This window comes from Pantherophis guttatus, chromosome 2 (assembly GCF_059756535.1).
Source record: "Pantherophis guttatus breed Tessera chromosome 2, ASM5975653v1, whole genome shotgun sequence".
Taxonomy (NCBI): Eukaryota; Metazoa; Chordata; class Lepidosauria; order Squamata; family Colubridae; genus Pantherophis; species Pantherophis guttatus.
The window spans coordinates 239,639,014-239,659,442 of NC_142064.1; the positions used below are offsets into that span (position 1 = coordinate 239,639,014).

The 20,429-nt window shown below is 37.4% G+C and overlaps 1 protein-coding gene across 2 annotated transcripts in view; it reads right to left on the reverse strand.

The window, feature by feature from the left end:
• TAFA1 (TAFA chemokine like family member 1) overlaps nt 1-20,429 on the reverse strand; it is a 467,162-nt gene that overhangs the window by 45,828 nt on the left and 400,905 nt on the right. For both annotated transcript variants that reach the window (XR_004595219.2, XM_034440605.3), the window contains exon 3: nt 18,042-18,182. Coding sequence is in view for 1 of the 2 variants with exons in the window: in XM_034440605.3 (XP_034296496.1) it covers nt 18,042-18,182 (141 nt within the window). In the remaining variant the exon portion in view is untranslated. The remainder of the gene's footprint in view (nt 1-18,041; nt 18,183-20,429) is intronic.

A 20,429-nucleotide genomic window follows, 5' to 3' on the forward strand; every position in this document is an offset into this window, starting at 1 on the left:
TCTGGAGTATTCCAAGTTGCCTAGCCTTCATTCCACCTTCATTATTGTTAATTCTTTCATCAAAAATTAATAATCTTTAAAGTAATAGCTAAGCAAAGGAAAACATAGTTCTATACTGTAACTATCGACTAGTTTTTAATATTTAACACTCAGAACCATATCATCTGGAAATCACAAAATAGATTTTTGCCTCAAAGCTGCCCCAGGAAAGTAAATTTTAGGGAGATTGTATTCATAAGAACACTCCAGTATTTCTAGAAATGTAGACTGAACTATTATCATTTTCTACAAAGAGGTCTTGTGAATCTACAAATTTCCCAACCTTTCTTTCCTATTTGTCACATATGTATGTGTTCTATTTTACAAACTGAAGTGTCCTGTTTTGGAAAAGTCAGAAAACATGCTCTTGGAAAGGCTATCTGGGAACAGAACTCAGTTTTTAATGACTTGCCAATTCAAAATCATTTTGAAAATAAGGGCTAAATAAATAAATAAAGGAAACCAGTCAAGGAGAGAAAAAACCTAGAACTAAGGATAAATTTCATGACAGCAAAAACAATTAAGCAGTGGAACAGCTTACCTTCAGAAGTTGTGAGTGCTCCATCCCTGAAGGTTTTTAAGAAGAAATTGTACAGCCATTTGTCCAGAATGGCATAGGTTCTCCTGCCTGATCATGGGGTTGGACTAGAAGACCTCCAAGATCCCTTCCAACTCTATTATACTGTTCTGTTAATCTCCCCATGGGAAGGTATATTAGGAACCTATCACTGAATGGACACTTGACCAAAGTTAAGCAAGCATGCAGCCATTTTCCACCAGTGATTGTACTTACATTTAAATTGTATCCATTATTTTCAAAGTGGTGTTAAGACTAAAAAATTAGCCCAGCAGATTTCACGCAAATCTGCTTCTCCCCCCCCCCCCCGGTGTCATGTAAGTGGCCACTCCAGTCAGTGGACATGTGATTGCAGCTAAGAAGAGGGACAGGCACTTCTGTAGCTTCATTAGTTTCATTGTTCTGAGATTATAAGCATAAAAACTAAAAATAAAGACAATAAAAATTATTCAAGTCCACAAATTACTACATCTCCCCTTTGGCATCAGGAGGTGAGCACCCTTTCTGATTAATCAAGACGAAAGTCAAAGTGAGCCTTCTGATCAACTGCCTAAGTGGTCATACTTGAGCTGCAAATTATTTGCATGAATTAGATGATAAAAACAGTATTTTTCTATTATGCTTCAGCAAGCAGGTGCTAGCTAAATAACTTCTAACTTTTCTTAAGTACCTATTGATTACAGCCAATAGCAATTAAAAGTAGAAGACAATTAAGTTTCAAATTTAATGGCCATTCAGTTCTTGTTAAATTATTGGATGTCCTAATCAATTCATTGTTCTAGGTAATAGTCTATTTCAGTGAGTTCTAGTTTCTCCAAAACTGCTTATTCTGAAAATATAACAACATTAATTATTATTATGGACTGTGAAGTAAATAAGAAAGGAGGATTAAAACCTGAATAGCCCACTGGGGTGACAAATGCAGTAGCTTATTGCAAACTTATTTAGTGTTTAATAAGTTTGGTGTAAAACTTATTTAGTTTTACACCATAATAGGTTCATACATTGATGAGACATAATGTGTGAGAACATTTAGTTTTATCTCCATATTTGCATGGAATCTTGACAATCTTGACAAAAGGGATATATTGCTCTTGCTATGAGCCATAATGGTACAGTGGTTAGAATGCAGTACTTCATGCTATTTCTGCTGACTGCCTGCTGTCAGCAGTTCAGCAGTTCGATTCTCACCGGCTCAAAGTTGACTCAGCCTTCCATCTTTCCGAGGTCAGTAAAATGAGGACTCAGATTGTTGGGGGCAATATGCTGACTCTGTAAACCTCTTAGAGAGGGCTGTAAAGCATGTGAAGCGGTATATACAATTAAGTACTATTGTTATTGCTATCATCCCTACTTGATAACATTAATCTAATATTTCCATGTCTGCTAAATGCACAAAGAAGGGAAGAATGGGTCTAGATAAAGTTATACACGGAGAAGCAAAATCTACCATGATATACTGTAGTCCTAAGCAATCTCTTTTTTTGCAAACTATATCACTACATTTATGGTGAATATAAGGAATTCTAGTTGCGTGAAAGTTTTAGAGTAAGCAAGAAAGAGTTGAATGAATGTAATGACAAATTTCAGCAAATTTCAGATAATGATGATAATGGGGACATATTTAGCTTTTAAATGACACTTCTTCCATCTACATGATTATAACAAAACTGTAGACAACCATCTGCCTTTAGTTTCTTTCTTTCTTTTTAAATGAATATTATGCCAGGGTGGCAAAAGAGAATAGGCTGCCATGTTTGCCAAGCTTCCATGCTTTTCTTCACATTCTATGGATAGGCTATCGCTGGCTATGGCAAGAAGTAAAATATTGGATTTATTTATTCATGTAGTTAATTAATCCCATATTAATGTAGATCCAACTTTTTCTCCCCTTCCCAATTTTCCCTATTGACTGTAACACAGTTACATTATAATTCTGCTGGTAGGGAATGTTTGTTCGTATGTATGCAGATAATTCTATAGGAACAGGCATGAGGAGACTGTGAGTTCTAGTCCCACTTTAGGCATGAAAGCCAGCTAAGTGACTTTGGGTAAGTCATGCTTTCTCAGTCCATCTTACCGATTGTTGTGGTGGGAGTAGGAGGTAAGAATATCAGGTATGTTCACCACCTTGAGTGGTGGGAAAGCCCTTGCTAATCATTTCAGATCTTGCCAAGATCTGAACCACAAATGAGAAACTGAGATGTTTTGTAATAGGAAAACAGTGAGTTTAATGGTAGCCAGAAATGGCAGACAGTCTGGATTCAAACAACATGTTTAAACATAGGAAAACCCCTGGCTATTTTATGGAGCCGTGATGACCAAGAAAATGTTGGTGACATGCATGCCAACAAGAATCAACTCAGTGTATTTTGCACTCTTTTAAGTAGCTATACTGGCTGAGAACGATGTAAGTGGTAGTTTTAAGGTCTCTGATAGGTGCCAGTTGGGGAAGACAATAGTCTTTTACCATTATTTAGTTTTTTTAATGGTTTTTTAGGATATAAGCACTCTAGCATTTTTCCTTTAAAATTAGGTCTTTTAAAAACATTAACATTTTATTGATATTAGGTTGGAAAAGGTCATCTAAAGTAATACACTTACAAATAGTGCTTCAATATCAATCTAATACAATTAAAATGCATGTATACCCTATATATATATATATATATATATATATATATATATATATATATATATATATATAAGCACAAAAATGATGAATATAAAAGCTCCTTGGGCATTTCCTAAATACCACCAAAATTAACAGTTGCACTGTTTTCTGTCCCATCTAATAGCTTTTAGCAATGACAGCAAATGATCAAGATTTGAAAACTCATTAATTCTTTGAAGTGGAGAACAGCTATCTTTTCCCTTATGCATGTACTAAGAACTGCATATATTGCTGCCTATTTAAAATCTCAACAATATGTTCTTACTTTTGGATTTGAGTTTTCACTAAGACTGTGGCTTAAACCAAATCCCTTGAGATTGATTTGAAACACTACAGTGGGTTATGCATGTAAATTAGCTGGGAAGAGTTCACTGGCTTATCTGAAAAACTTTGGTAGAATTTAGGAATTTCAGTTCTAACAATCATTAACTTTTCATAAGAGAGAAATCAAAGTTGCTTTGTAGATATACCACCTGATTTGGAAACCTTTCCTTATTTCTCAGATATAGGGGAATAGAATGTAGTACTTTTTGATTAGACAGAAATCCACTGCAGATGTAAGAGTCTATTTTTTATACAGGAGGAAGAGGAATAGGATAAGGAGGAGGAAGAAGTGAAGGAAGAGGAAGAGGAAGAGGAAGAGGAAGAGGAAGAAGAGGAAGAAGAGGAAGAAGAAGAAGAAGAAGAAGAAGAAGAAGAAGAAGAAGAAGAAGAAGAAGAAGAAGAAGAAGAAGAGGTTCTTGTGAGCTATTGAGAAAAAATCTGGGATAACTGAAGTCCAAAACATTTGAAAATTGTAGCAATAGCAAGGGCTTTGCTCTTTAGATGCTTGGTCTTTCATTATAGGTCAACTGCCCAACCTGCAAATTCCTTGGCTTCCTACATTGAAATTCATTCTTCAGCCAAGACATCATGAGCAAACTCCTTCTATTCGGCATGTGGTAGACAACGAGGAAGAGTTGTGAGTAAAGGAAAAATGTGCTTTGGAAAACAACACCAGCATTAAAACTCTTCTCATGTTCCCCTAAAGATTAAACTCAGAAATAGCATCACATTTTAGCAGATAATTATTTTAAATATCCATAAGTGGAATAATATTACTTCTTGTTTATGACTGATTTTTTTTTGTGACAGCTGATCCCCAGTCCTGATGTTTATTTGTTTGGTGCCTTCAAGTCAGCCATGACTCCTGTTAACTGCCTAGACAAGTCCCTGCAGTTTCCTTGGCAAGATTTTAGAAGTAATTTTCCATTGCCTCTTTCCTAGATCTCAGAAGGCATGACTGGTCCAAAGTCATCCAGCTCCATCTGTGTCTAAGACAAGACTAGAACTCATGGTCTCCCGGTTTCTAGTCTGGTGTCTAAAGCACTCCACCAAACTGCCTGTCGTCGTCATCATCATCATCATCATCATCATCATCATCATCATCATCATTTTCTCTTGGATTACTACAGTGTGGCTGAAGCACTATAGCCTCCATGGAAGTAAGTACCATTCTTTGTGAATCAAAGGCATTCTCAAGATCTCAAGCTTTTATCAACATAAGAACATATGTCATTGAGCTAGAAGTTTAACCTCTTTCGGATGTGCCTGCGGGGTTAGTGTCCAGTCCAAGACACATCATGTTATTTCTTCGTTTAAAGATTTTGAAGTGGCTACTCTTGCGTAGTTTTGCTCTTCTCCTGTTTTGTTTCACTGACATTTGTACCGCTTTTGCTAAAATCCTTATGTAGGCAGAAAAGAGGGAGCAGACCACATTGAATTCTTTTCAACATTTTTTTCCCCAGGCAGTCAAGCATACTGTTCTTATTTTATTTTCAGATTAGTTCCTGCTTATATTACGCTCATCTTTAAGAGGACTTTGCTGCAAAATAAAAATGCACATGGATGGATGGTGTGGTCGTATGCTTATTTGGAATTAGAGAAAGGCCCTTCAGAGTGAATCTCCGAAGATGAGGCTGCACATCGCCACATGTAATTATTTATTATGCTTTCTTTCCTGATCTTCCAGATGATTCATTGTGGACGATGATATAATTTTGCCTTTTCATAGGAACAATTCTGTGAAGCATGCTAAAGAGCAGTCAGAGGAAAAAACAAAACAAAAAACCAGCGAGAGCCTGGAAGGGGCAGAGAGCATCTCTAGGTGGCTATGCTGTCTCTTATATTTTTTGTAGCAGAAAATAAACAAATTATTTCATATTTTTGGTAAGAAATTCATGAATGGAGGTGGAAAGATGAAACCTCCTTATCTGAGGGAGACAGTTGTTCCTTGTGTCTTTCCTTTGGAGCCCCCCTTTCTTTTGGAGCCCCCCCTCATGAGCAGCCATTAGTAGCCAAGAATCATTAGACATTAGCCAAGAATCATATCTATCTATCTATCTATCTATCTATCTATCTATCTATCTATCTATCTATCATCTATCTTATCTATCTATCTATCATCTATCTCTATCGATCTATCATCTCTCTCTCTCTCTCTCCCTCTCTCTCTCTCTCTCTCTTTCTCTCTCTCTCTACCTACCTACCTACCTACCTACCTATCTATCTACCTACCACTACCACTACCTCTACCTCTACCTCTCTCTCTTCCCCCCCCCTCTCTCTCTCGCTCTCTGTCTCTCTCTCTCTGTGTGTGTGTATAAAATCAGGCTAAATTTTGCAAACACAACCCTATTCCAGCCTTAGATCAAAATATGGATCTGCAACATATTATGCCATAAAACTAATTCAGCAGCTGGTCTGTTTTAAGGGGGAAATATTCATTCTGTTTTTTGGGGAAAAAACATAATAAAAGAATTTGGGTTCTCTATTGTGCTTCTTCCTTTCTTCCAAATGCTGGCATTTCAGCATATCCCCAGCTCTCTAGTGTTCAGCAGAATATGCTTTTACCAGCTGCGAATACATCCCAAAGCTTCATGCATTTGCTTGAAATAATTTTGCTTCCAACAGAGCTTTGTCGAGTTGTGTTTGTACCTTGTCAGATCTGAATAAATTTGTGACAATGCCATGGAATGGCATAAAAGTCTGTTTTGTTTAAGTGGAAGCCATGCTCCCAGAGATGTGCAGAACAAGCATCTGTGGGATCTCTAAGCAAATGCATAAAGGATTAGATTAGGTCTCTACTATAGAAAACGGTACCCTGAAAATGCCTGGTTTCCTGTGCTTTAAAAGAGCAAATGTGAAGCTCACAACTGCAAAAGAAAATATTGAAATCCCTAGGGTTGTTCGCATCTTGATTAATGATTAAAGTATCTGGTGCTCTTGAAATATGTTGGAAGTGAAACTTCTAACCTTTTAGTACTGTGGGGTCCTTGGTGCTATCTCCAGCTTGAGCCAGGGATTAAGTGTTTTTCTATCAAGGCACCTGGTCTACCCCAACATGTATACATGTATATATGTTTTATAAGTAATTTTTCTTTAACAACCATATATATTTTGTGGACAGTGTATTGACCGGGTCAATATACTTTTTACACAATGCTAATATTAATAATACAATTAAATATACATAATCTTTGTCTTCCAACTTCTAACCTTAATATACACATTGTAATTATAATATATTCTTTTATATATCAGTGTATACAATATTTTCCCAATTTGTACTCATTCCCCCCCCCCCCCAATTTGTTGGGATTCTTCTACATTCACATCTTTGTCTTTAAACAGTACCATTCTCTCCTTACGATTCTTTATCACTTTCTCCGTAAATATATTTAAACATCAATAACATTTCTTCATACAATGTGTTTGTTGTCCCCTGTTTCATTACTCAACTAGATAACAACATTACTGCCGCAGTGATCGTATTACCTAGCTGGGTAATGAAATGTCTGCAAGAAAATAACCAGGCTCAGAGAACATCAAGGACCCCACAGTTCAACCTCAGGTACAAATAGAGATTGTTCTTGACCTATAACCATTTTAGCCCCGGTTCAAATTTACAAGGACACTGAAAAAAGTGACTTACAACCATTTCTCACCTTTATGACTCTCATAGCATCTCCACAATCACAAGTGATCAAAATCTGGGCACTTGACAGCTGGTATGCATTTAGTGGCCTTTAGTGGTTGCATTATCGCTATTTGCGACTTTCCTAGCCAGCTTTCAAACAACCAAAGTCAATGGAGCAAGCTGGATTCACTGTGCCTGATCCATTTAACAACTACAATGATTCACTTAACAAACATGAGAAAAAAAGATTGTAAAGCCAGGCACTTAACAACCGCCTTGCTTAGCAATGGAAATTCTGATCTAAATTGAGGTCATAAGTTGAGGTCATAAGGACTATCAACAACAATCACCAATCAGAATAGAGCTGAAAGGGACCTTCGAGGTCTTCTAGTCCAATCCCCTGCTCAAGCAGGAGGCCGTATACCACTTCAGACAAGTGCTTGTCCGCTCTCTTCTTGAAAACCTCCAGTGATGAAGCACCCATAACTTCTGATGTTCCAAGCTGTTCCATTGGTTAATTGTTGGTATTTTAATATTGACTGGAGAATACCAAGTCCGGCAAGGCTTTTGAGACTACAAGACCATCTGAGAGTCTGGAGGGCACAGAGTATGCTATCTTTTCTAGTCTGACCTCTACTCTATGAAGAAAATTACCAGATGATCCTTTCCAGTCACTATCTCACAAGCTAATCTACTTGACACAGCTGTGGGAAGCATAGCACACGAATCACTGGAGCAAAAGGAAGCACATTTAAGATTCTTTGAAAGGAGATGATCTGAACACAGTAATATACTTGATGTATAGTTTGGTTAAAACTATCTGAAGTCAGTGAACCTACAGTATTTATCTATTAACAACCTATTTACAAGTAACATGTCACACCTTCAACAATTCAGATCTCCCTCTCTTTTTCTTCTCTGTGAAAACCCTTAAACTTCTTTTCTACCAACCTGCATGTAGCATCATCAGGGGCCTTGGTGGCGCAGCAGACTAAACTGCTGTTAAAGTAGCACTTAGCTGCCAGCTGCCTGCAATTACTGCGAGTTCAATTCCCACCAGGCTCAAGGTTGACTCAGCCTTCCATCCTTCTGAGGTAGGTAAAATGAGGACCTGGTTTGTGGGGGCAATAAGATGATTTTGTATAAAATCATCTTATGGGGGGGCCAAAAAGCCCTACTAAGCAGATATATACAAAAGTATGAAGGCTATTGCTTAATTGCATTGTAAGCCGCCCTGAGTCTCCGGAGAAGGGCGGCATATAAATTGAACTAATAAATAAATAATCAATCATCTCCTTTTAACAACCCCATAATCCCTTGTGGGGTGGAGTCTGGGCAACTGAACAGAGCTGAGTGTTTACTGGCCAGCTACCGTTCCTGTCACCAATGTGGAGTTATATTCTCAGCAGATATATTCTCAATGTGCCCAGAGAGAGAAATATCTGCATCTACCTAGGATCGAACTCACAGCCTCCAGGTTGTGAGATGAATGTAGCATGATCAATGGGAATGGGAAACTCAGGGGCACTGCTGAAGTTATTGATGATTCTATGAACTTGTTCCACATCCTTAGATAGAGATTATGTTTTGGATTTTTATAAATTGAAAACTGGGCAAACAAGACTCTATTTTATAGATTTTTTTTAATTTATTTTTTTAAAATTTGATTTATATGCCGCCCTTCTCCGGAGACTCAGGGCGGCTTACAATGTGCTCAGCAATAGCCTTCATACTTTTGTATATTTATACAAAGTCAGCTTATTGCCCCCACAACTGGGTCCTCAATTTACCTACCTTAGAAAGGATGGAAGGCTGAGTCAATCTTGAGCCTTGGTGAGATTCAAACTTGCAGTAATTGCAGGCAGCTGGTCTTAATAACCAGCTTAATAACAGGGTGCCTTAGACCACTGTACTACCAAGGCTCTTATTATCTATAAGAAGATAATAGAGGGGCATAGTGCCAGGGTGAGCCAAGTGATGATACAGCATCGCAACACAAACTCTTGTATGTAACTTCAGGGTGTAAGCAGTGTTTGTCTTGTGATATCAGGACTCATGTTTCTCATTTCCACACAATTGTGGTTAGCAAAAAACATGTGGAGGCAGTCCAGTTGCTGAGCAGCTTGATGCAGATGACATTAGATGGATAATAAATTTGAGCTGGAGCCATGAGGTCCTCCTCTCTATATCCTTTCTCTCTATATATATATATTAATCGTTTTAAAAATAGTAATATTTTAAACATTACAATTAAAAAGATATAAAAAATAATAGAAACTAAAAGAGAGAAAAAAGAATACAAAGAAAAAATAGAAAGTGCAGGAAAGAAAAAGTAGAAAGTAAAATAGAAAATAAAGAAAAAATAAGAATATAGTGAAGAAAAAGAATTTTAATAATTTAGTACCTTCTCCTAAAATACAACAAATTGTTTCTGCTTTCCATAGATCATCTCTTATCTGTAAACAAATCCTTAAAACTCATCTCTCTATCTTGATCGACAAAAGCCCTTTAAGGATTATCAGAGATAACAATATATCTACTTAATCTTGATCAAATAAACCAATTTTATATTCCTTCTTTTTATTTTTAACAAACTTGATCTTTAATTAAGTAATGTCCTAGGAATTTCTTTTCATTTTTTTTTCTTTGTCCCTTCTTACAAAATTCTTCAAAACTTTAACAAGCCTCTTTTGTAAGTTCAGTATAGGAAAATTATCCAGATCACTATTTTGGTTTGTTATTTGCATTATCCTTTTAAATATTACAACATCAGCTGTTTTCATTTGCATATCCAGTGTAGCATCTTTTTCCATATCATTTTTGTAGCCTGTCATTTCTACAACTTGTAAAATTAACTCTGGTTATTCACAAATATTCTTCAATATATCCCATGTTAAAGTACTTTGCTCCATTCTGTATTTGTAAGTCAAATTTAAGTGTTCTTCTTTAATTGTAATCTTTCATTTCTCTAGTGTCCAAATCCCATTTTATCATGTTTTTTTCCACCAAAGAATTCAAAACAGAATTTTGCCACAGGAAGGATTTTCATAATTAATTTCAAACCCTCATTTTAAATTCATCTGCTTAGTCTGTTTGTAACATTCGGCTGCTTAGTCTGTTTGTAACTTTCCAAAATAAAAATCTAATTGCCATTTATTTCCTTCTTCCATAAAGGCCCTGACTGGGGTTTGGGTGAAGATAGCATTCCCTCAATTCCCACAGCACTATACCCACTGGAGACTGGTGTCCTCATGAGAAGCAACTGTCTGGAACACTTGTGGGCAATCCCAAATCTTTTCCTCATCTGGATCTTTATTCTGCCATGGTAATTAACTCTCCTCTTAGTGGAGCTACCTTCTGTTCACCGTTTCTTCATATAGAGTCTATATACATTAGTTTATGTGGAGAAAGAGCTTGAAGGGACTAAAATTGTTCTTCTTTGGCCAGATGTCTAACAATATTATTTTTAGAACATTGATCCTGTCAAACTGAGTGTAGAGAAAATGTACAAATCTTACTGAAGAGATAAAAACCACGATTAAACTCCAAAAAGAAACCTAAACATCTAAATGTATGATAAGGCTGCATCAATTATGTTAATTTAAGCATTCCATACCCTCTTAAATTTTCAATTTTACATTCCTGACTTTTGGAAGCTATTTAAGTGAATGAAATTTGACTAACTCATTACAATTATAGTTGACTGGAACAGTGATAAACTAATTTCTAAACCTTTCTCCTTTCCTTTCCTCTTTTTATTCATTTTCATTATTGTTATTTTAAGTATTTTTACCCAACCCTGCAGCCAAAGAGGTTCTGTGAGTGGCTTACTAAAATCGGCAATAACATCTCAGATTAACAACAGCCATAATAATAATAATAATAATAATAATAATAATAATAATAACAACAACAACAACAACAACAACAACAACAACAACCAACAGCAAATGCCACCTCTGTAATGAGAAAGATGAGACAGTCGACCACCTGATCAGTGGGTCCAGCAAAATTTCACAAACTGACTACCTACAACGCCATGACCGTGTTGCTAAGATCATTCACTGGAAATTGTGCCAGAAGTTTGGATATGAGTACAGCAAAAACCACTGGGAACATCAGGTTGAGAAAGTTTTAGAGAATGAGAAACTCAAGATCTTGTGGGACTTTAGGATTCAGACTGACAGGCACTTGGTCCACAACACACCTGACATAACAATAGTTGAAAAGAAAAAAGTATGGTTCATTGACATTGCAATACCTGGTGATGCACGGATTGAAGATAAGCAGCAAGAAAAAAATCACAAAGTACCGGGACTTGCAAATTGAAGTTGAGCGACTGTGGAAGAAGAAATCGTGTGTTGTCCTGATTGTAATTGGAGCCCTTGGAGCAATACCCAAAGGGCTACCCCGCTATTTAGAAATTCTAAATTTACAGGACTTGAACATTTTGACTCTACAAAAAACCACCTTACTCGGAACAGCTTACATCCTCCGACGATACCTTAACAGTTCCTAGGTCCTTGGTTAGGAGTCGAGCTGCTGAGCTATTAACCAGTCTCAAAGGCTGTGAATCTCACTAAAGATTAAATAATAATAATAATAATAATAATAATAATAATAATAATAATAATATAATGGATGGGAGAAATAAACAGAAAACTGCAAGCCAACTCAAGAATGTTTCTCATTATATGAACTCTTGTGAAAAGAAAGAATTCCCAAACCACTGGTCTTACTATAGGCCCAAGAAGGTTTCCGATATTCTGGAACTTTCTCTATTATCTTCTGTTCCTAAAATGATGCAAAGCAAACATCTTTGCAAAGTTCAGTCTATTAATTGAGCAGTCACAGTAATTTATTGTATTAACTTCAGAGTTGTGTTAAACTTCAACCATTCTGAGACCTGGCTTGATTTCATTCTTCAGAACCATTCTCCTAGTACCACAGAGCAAGTCCTTTGGCTCAGACCAATCTTTGACCTTTTCTTTAATACCTTGGATTTCTCTCTGAAAGATTTTCTTGCCATTTGGAATCCATTCTCTGCCAGACCTTCAGACCAAAATTTCCAGTGGGGAGAACTTCAATGGGCATCAGAGGCAATTTAGTGAAATGCTTGATTGCGCAATGTATGGCTAGTTTCATTTGCCTTGATTTTGTATGTCTTTAAAAACTAGGCTGCAGCTGGCACACCAGAATGAATGGAACTGAAATGCAACACTCATCTTTCACTAGACATCATACTCCCTTTTTCATCAGAAAGGAAATGGAAAAACAATGGTTTCAAAAAGTCAACTGGAGAAGGAATATCAGACTAAGGATGAGGTCAAGAAGTTATATGAAGGTCTAGAACTTCCTATTGTGTGCTGTAGCTTTGGATTCAAAGGTACTGTGGATTCAGTGTCATCCCTGTAAAAAAACAAATTTATGGAGCCCTTCATATGTTGGAGCAGAACATTGTAGAAAAGAAGAAATGCTCCCATTTAAACCACTTACTGTCCAATGGATGATACAAAAGGAAACCAAACGAAAAGACTGAATTTGTGAGCAGCTGCAGTATAGTTAAATAAGCGTATGGATATGGCTGAAGAGCAAGAATGGGAGCAAGCATGGGGAGATAAGGGGATTGGTAGTCTCCACCCAGTAAAAACATTTGGGATTTACAGGGAAGGGGGAAAACAACTGAGGAGGGCAGGACACCGTACCAACTCAGAACAGAAGTGCAACAAAGCCGCATTTCAAGGAAGCAAATTGGTCGCGGGAAAAGATTGCCAGACTAGGGATCATTCTCCATATGAGGTGAGAAACCTTAACAAAGCTACTTATGGGATTATTCCCATATGGCAGTTTTTTCCCCTTTTTCTGAATTTGAATTAAGTTTTTTTGATGGATAACTTGAACGCTGCTTCAAATGGTCCATGTTCCTTTTTTTTTTTGACCCTTTTTGGCATAATTATGAAAGGGCTAAAAATCAGGTATTTTTTTTTAATCACACAATTTATAAAGGCCCATATTCTTATGCCAAAGAATTCTGCCCTTTGAAACTGCTCCATTAAGCTTAGTCAGGTTGATCAATAATGAGAGTGACTTGAAGACATAGAACAGCAACATCTATAGGTTCATTGATTCAATCTTAAACCAGCAAACAATCAATCCAAATATATTTGGATTTAATGTACCCTTTGGGAAGGATCCAATCCAAATCCTTACTTTCTTTATAAGCACATCTTTCAGTATTACCTGAGATGTAGCATTTCTCAAATGAAGATAATATGCCAAAATGTACAGGGAAGTTATACATGATCAAATACATATTACCAAGAATTCTAAGCAAATAACTACTGTAGATGTTGAATATTGCTGTATGAGTACGCTTGTTTTCCTTCTGAAATGCCAACTTCTGCATCTCCCTGACTTTAGAAGGTACTAAATAGACCTGAGTGTAGAATGATATTTTTTTGTGTCTGTTCTTGCACCTCTCTGGAGAAAATGAAGTCATCAGAATTCCTGAAATAATTAAAAAATGTCACAGTATGAATATTCATGGACTGGAATAGATCAGCCAATGGGGACTGAGCGGAGACATGGTAACAAGGTCAGCCAATGAATAGGCATGGTAACAGGCTCAGCCAATGAAGGCTGTTTAGAAACAGAAACTTAAGCTAGAAATCTGGGTGTGGCTTAGGCAACTGAGTCTGTTGCAGAAGCTTAACTGCCCTCTATAGAGGAGGCTCTCTTTGTATTAAGCTCTGTGCTCAGCTCTGAAATGAAACAAGTCTGGACTTGCATCTCTGCTGTACTGCTGCTTGTGTTTTGCTTGTAACTCAGGGGTGAAATGCTCCCGGTTCGGACCAGATCGCCCGATCCGGTAGCGATGGTGGCGGGTGGTTCGGAGAACCAGTAACAAAAATCTCTGCAGCCCCCGCCCCATGCTCAGCTGAGTCGCACGATCATCAGAGGCTTTTTTTTTTACTTTTAAAAGCATTTTTTCTACAACCTCTTTCGACGAAAAAATGCTTTTAAAAGTTAAAAAAAAAGCCTCTGATGATCGCGTGGCTCAGCTGGGATCCTCAGAGGCTTTTCAAAGCATTTTTTTCTGCAACTTCTTGGCCCAAGAGGTGGTAAAAAAAATGCTTTGAAAAGTCTCTGATAATCCCAGTTGAGTTGCCCGATTGGCAGAGAAGTATTTTTTAAAATGCCTCTCTGACGATCCCAGCTGAGTTGGGAACCACCACCACCACCAAGCCATGCCCACAGAACCGGTAGTAACACATTTTACATTTCACCCTTGTTGTAACTGCTACATTGGAAGAATCTTCTATAGTGGTATTGTACACTTATCTTCGTGTATTAATATGTATATTAAGAAGTTAATGAATCCAGATGAATCAGTTATCTATGTGTGCTTCTGGATTTAATTTTTTTGCAAGAAACTGATGAAAAAGATGGTACAAAATCTGCTGTTCAGTTTCCAGAGGTGCTGTAGAAAGAAAGGCTCTAGATTTTCCTAGAGTGAAAAAATAATTTACCCATCCAGCTTGTTATTCCTACAGATACTGCAATTAATAACAAGAAACCCTGAGATTTGTCCTTATATAGGCTGGAGCTCACCTGGAGGGAGAAGCTGACTCATTGGATTTAAAATAACATTTTTCCTTTCTTTCTGTAGAACTAAGAATTGATTGAAAGTACTTTTAAGGAGTTGAGAGAGAGCTGTTCTTTGATAGCATCTAAGGTACATATTAGATAAATAGAAAACTATTGGCTTTCTGATTGTGAGCAATTTCCCCTAGATTCAAAGGCTGATATTGAGGAGTTATGTAAATAGTACAAATTATTTATGAAGGACTGGCTCAGAGGCTACCAGAACCAAGAGCATGCCATTTCATAAGCTCCAAATTTCACATTATTTAACTCTTGTTCGAATATATTTACCACTTTGTGAAATTCTTCTGTATCTTGCATTACAGGCACCCGAATTAAAAACAATAACAACCAGATTCTTTGGGGATGGGGGCCAAATACACACTATTAGAACAGTTTTGATATCTTCATCTTTTGAGAAAGGTGCTTCATCCCAATTAACTCTTCCAACTGCCTTCTAAAACCAAGAAAGGCTTCCATACAGGATTGTGCACACAGTATAGGTTACATGTTGTGCTTGCCAGAAGGGTTGGATTACAGAGGTTGCATTTAGGGAAAATGATGCTCTAGAAAATACTAACGCTATACATTTGCTTCATATCATTATTCCTCTACTTGAAATACATGCTGAGAACTCCATGAAATTCAAAAACTAGGCAAGATTTCAGTATTAATAGCAATAGCACTTAGACTTATATATCACTTCACAGTGCTTTTACAGCCCTCTCTAAGCATATTGCCCCCAACAATCTGGATCCTCATTTTACCCACCTCAGAAGGATGGAAGGCTGAGTCAACCTTGAGCCTGGTGAGATTTGAACTGCTGAACTGCAGCTAGCAGTCAGCTGAAGTAGCCTGCAGTACTGCACTCTAACCACTGCGCCACCTCGGCACTCAATTAAACTGGTTTGTAAGCAATTGATCACTGGGCAAATGTAATATGCATATATCTAATATAATAAATTGTTTATTTATTTAAGAAGTACAGCAACAAGAATATCTCCCAGTTAACATGCTGAACTCTTTGAAAATATTTTGTCTCTCTTTTTCTCTCTCTCTTATCTATCTCTGCCTTAAATCTTATAGGAGACCACCATCCTATCTCAGAAAACGTCAGCAACCTCACACTTAACGTCTCATGCAAGAAGAGTGAAGTCTTATGACATCTCAAGACCATTTTAAATTTTGCATGGCACCCAAGAATGATAGAAATGATGCATTATTGATCCTTGGTATTTTATTTTATTATTATTATTATTTTTTATTATTTTTAAATTATTATTATTATTACCATATTTTTCGGAGTATAAGACACACTTATTTCCCCCCTAAAAGGGGGTGAAAATTTGGGTGCATCTTATACACCAAAACAGCCCCACCCACCCACTGGCCCCCACCCTTTGGCCTCTGCCTCCCAGCAATTTATCTCCTTGCAGCAAGCAGCAAGAAGAAACAGCCCATTTCAGCTTCAGCACAGCCTAATTAGCAGAAGTTGATTGTCTGTTGGATCAGCCTCCTGACCCTCAGCTGTTTCAGGCTTCAGGGATTGCCATTGCCTATTGCTGCGTGGGCTTCTGCTGCTTGCTGCAAGGAGGTAAATTGCTGGGACCAGATTTTTTTTTTCTTGTACTAATCAAGCTATGCTGAAAACGAAAATGAAAGTAAAGCAGGCTGTTTGCTGTTTGCTGCAATGAGGCAAAGTTGCTGAGAGGCAGAGGCACATGCAGATTTCTTTTTCTTGTTTTCCTCACCAAAAAAGGTAGGTGCATCTTAAGTCCGAAGTTCAGAGTGTCTTATACTCCGAAAAATACAATATTTTATTTTACTTTACTTTACTTTACTTTACTTTACTTTACTTTACTTTACTTTACTTTACTTTACTTTACTTTACTTTACTTTACTTTACTTTACTTTACTTTACTTTATTTTATTTACTTTTTTTCTACTCATGAGGTGTTAGATAATGTTGCACTTTTACAGCACTTTGGCTTTCCCCTACTTAGACCTTCCCAAAAACTGACAAATGTCTGGGAATGTCAATTTCCTTAATTCAGAAACCTGACATCATGCCAGACAAATCTTTTTTACATTCTTTGACAAAGTAACAAAATCAGTGGACCAGTGAAATGCTGTGGACATAATTTACTTGGACTTCAGTAAGGCATTTGATAAAGTAGACCACAACCTACTACTTGATAAGAGAGAAAAATGTGGGTTAGGCAGCATCACCACCAGATGGATTCGTAACTGGCTGAGCAACCACACTCAACCTTAAGTTCCATTAAGTTCCTTAATGGAACTGCATCTATATGGGGGGAAGTATGCAGTGGGGTACCCCAAGGCTCTGTCTTAGACTCTTCAATATCTTCAATGATTTAGATGAGGGGATAAAAGGGGGACTCCTTTTCTTTTTACTAACATTTCAACGGGAGTAACTATCCCCGCTGCAAGAATCAGAAAGAATTGTAAAAAGTGGTAACTCTTTAGGCAAAAACAGCCTGAGTTTCATACACTATAATAATCTTTCTGTAAACATGATATGCAAGTTTACACAATCCTGTTTTATACTGTGGTCTGTATAGAAACTGGAATATATAAGCATAATGCGCAAAGATAGTAGAAAGGACTATTGTAGTCAAATGGTAACCAAAGAAGTAGATTATTCTATGGAATCCAGGAAAGAAAAAGAGAATATAATGGTTTTTTTGAACAGTGATGAACAGGCTAATGCAAATTTTATGGCATTCCTGTCTTTGACTCATACAGTTTTTAGATCTCTTAGAAAAAAGGGTTTTTTTTCATTGTTCACCTTGATTGCTTTTAAAATTAAATCATACAATGAAAGAAATGGCAGTGTTTTGAATCTCTCTGATTTGTATTTACAAAGTTGTTTTACTTCTTCTCCATAGCAACTTCATGATTTTCAGAAATCTCTACATTTTGTATTTGCTGTTACGTTTTAAGATCAAGATTGTAGCTTTAATGTTTGACAGTTTTAACCAAATTCGTTTTGTGTTCATTTCCAATTCTGCATGGAAGCCTTAAGTAGCAGCAATATTAACATCTTGAACAGGTCTCCTGATTTCAAACTTCTTTGCAATTATAAAGTTTTACCCATATTCATAGGACATTCGGTATAAGCTACTTGCCGTCAACACATGATGGTCTATTCCGTGTTGTCCCAGCCACTTTCCCCGGTAGACAGGAACACTTTACTGTCTGTGATCTCTCCTCAATTCGATTCTTATTACAACATCTGTGTGCTGCTATAACTTCACATGTTCCTCCTTCTGAAAACAAAGGAAAAACATAATCACTATGATTGCTCTGGGTTGCAAAACAATGATCTAAATACTTTGTATTTGGGTGGAGTTAAAAGACAGGATTTCAAAAATGTAACCTCTACATACAATACAATACAGTACAATAAACTCACAATAAGATGTGTTTATTCAAAAATACTGAATCTAGAAAGAGATGCAAAGAAAGTGAAAAAAATAATGTTACTATCTCCAATCTTCTCCAATCTTCTGAACTCTTAGGGAACTATACAATCATGCACATATAGGTGTGTCTTCTCTATCTGCAACCTAGCTATGAACTGACTCTTTGTTTAATATCCAGGAAAATCACTGTTTTATCTTTTTAATATAAAGAGCCATGGCACAGTAGTTAGAATGCAGTATTGCAGATTGACTCTGCCCACTGCCAAGAATTCAATCCTGACTGGCTGACTTGAGTCTTCCATCCTTTTGAGGTTGGTGAACTAAGGACCCAGATTGTTGGGGGTAGTATGCTGACTCTCTAAGCATATTGCCTTTACAGCTTTACAGCTTAGAGAGGGCTATAAAGCACTATGAAGTGGTATATAAATCTAAGTGCTATAAACCATGATTTTCTGTCCATCCTTGGTACCAAAGGCAAATTGTGCTTATATACCGTATGATCAGTGGTGACATTCAAATTTTTTTACTACTGGTTCTGTGGGCGTGGTGTGGCTTGGTGGGCGTGGTAGGGGAAGGATACTGCAAAATCTCCATTCCCACCCCACTCCAGGGGAAGGATACTGCAAAATCCCCATTCCTACCCCACTCTGGGGCCAGCCAGAGGTGGCATTTGTTGGTTCTCCGAACTACTCAAAATTTCCATTACTGATTCTCCGAACTACTCAAATTTTCCTCTACTGGTTCTCCAGAACCTGCTGGATTTCACCCCTGCATATGATCCTAACCCTATCCACAAGGAGAGGAACTTGAACTTGAGATACATCTCCACCATCGCAAAAAAAAGTGAAGGTAAGAAAAAACTCAAATCTGCATACATGTATATGCTTCTATGCCATTCTCAAAATCCTCACCTTGTAAACCTGGAGTTGCAGTGACATCAGAAACAAGTCCAAGAGCCCCCAACCCACTATATGAATATGTAGATATGTAAATAAATCTGCTAGAAGTTACACTTCAAAAAAAAAGAAGTACAGGATGAAAGCAAATTTTGTTATCTAAAGACATAAATACTAGTTGAAAATTAATTGCCAGTAAATTAATTAATGGATTGGATGGCCCTGATTGTCAGCAACATACTCTCTGAGATCCTGCTCCTGAAGAATTGGGAATGAATGTGAAACTGGGTCATAAGAGACAAGCTGAGGATTCAGCTGGTGTTCTGGCTCTCCTATCATTCATTGAAACTTCTTAGGGGCTCTGATTTTTGGACTGCTGGTAGAGCACCCCAACTTTTTGTTGGTAAGGAATTTCAGTCTCTATTTCCTGAGGTCTAAGGCCCAGGAGTTCATTGCCTTCATGGCAACCATGAGCTAATCTCAGGAAATCTGCAGCCCAACACATATACCTGGTCTTATGTTAGATCTTGGTCGTGTCTCAAAGATGTTACATGGATTTCTATCACCTCCTTGCTATGGTCAGATCCCACCTAGTTTAAAATAATATGGATTACTACCTAGGACCTTCATGGAATGAACGGATCCATTCAGATGATCTGCCCCAAACATCTAATGGGCTGGGATGATTTCCAGGGAGTGTTTGAGGCCATATTAGAGTTAATCTCTAATATCTCATGAGGAATAAGAATTCCTGTCTGAAATCCTGAGCATACAATATGGCCATCAGTGCAGCCAGGATTGAATTACATGAACTAGATGGACGGCTTTGATATTATAGCATTTTCACATTGCTTAGGTTTACAAATCAAGGCAAAGTCTTGCCATATCATAGGTTCAGGAATCTCCAACCCTGGAAACTTTACCATTTGTGGAGTTCAACTCCCAGAATTCCTCAGCTCAGTGTAGTTCAGTAATTCTGGGAGTTAAAGTCCACAAGTCATAGTTGTCAAAGTTGGAGATCCCTGGGTTAGATAGCAATAGCAATAGCATTTAGTCTTACATACCGCTTCAAAGTGCTTTACAGCCCTCTCTAAGCAGTTTACAGAGTCAGCCTATTGCCCCCAACAATCTGGGTCCTCATTTTACCGACCTCGGAAGGATGGAAGGCTGAGTCAACCTTGAGCCTGGTGAGATT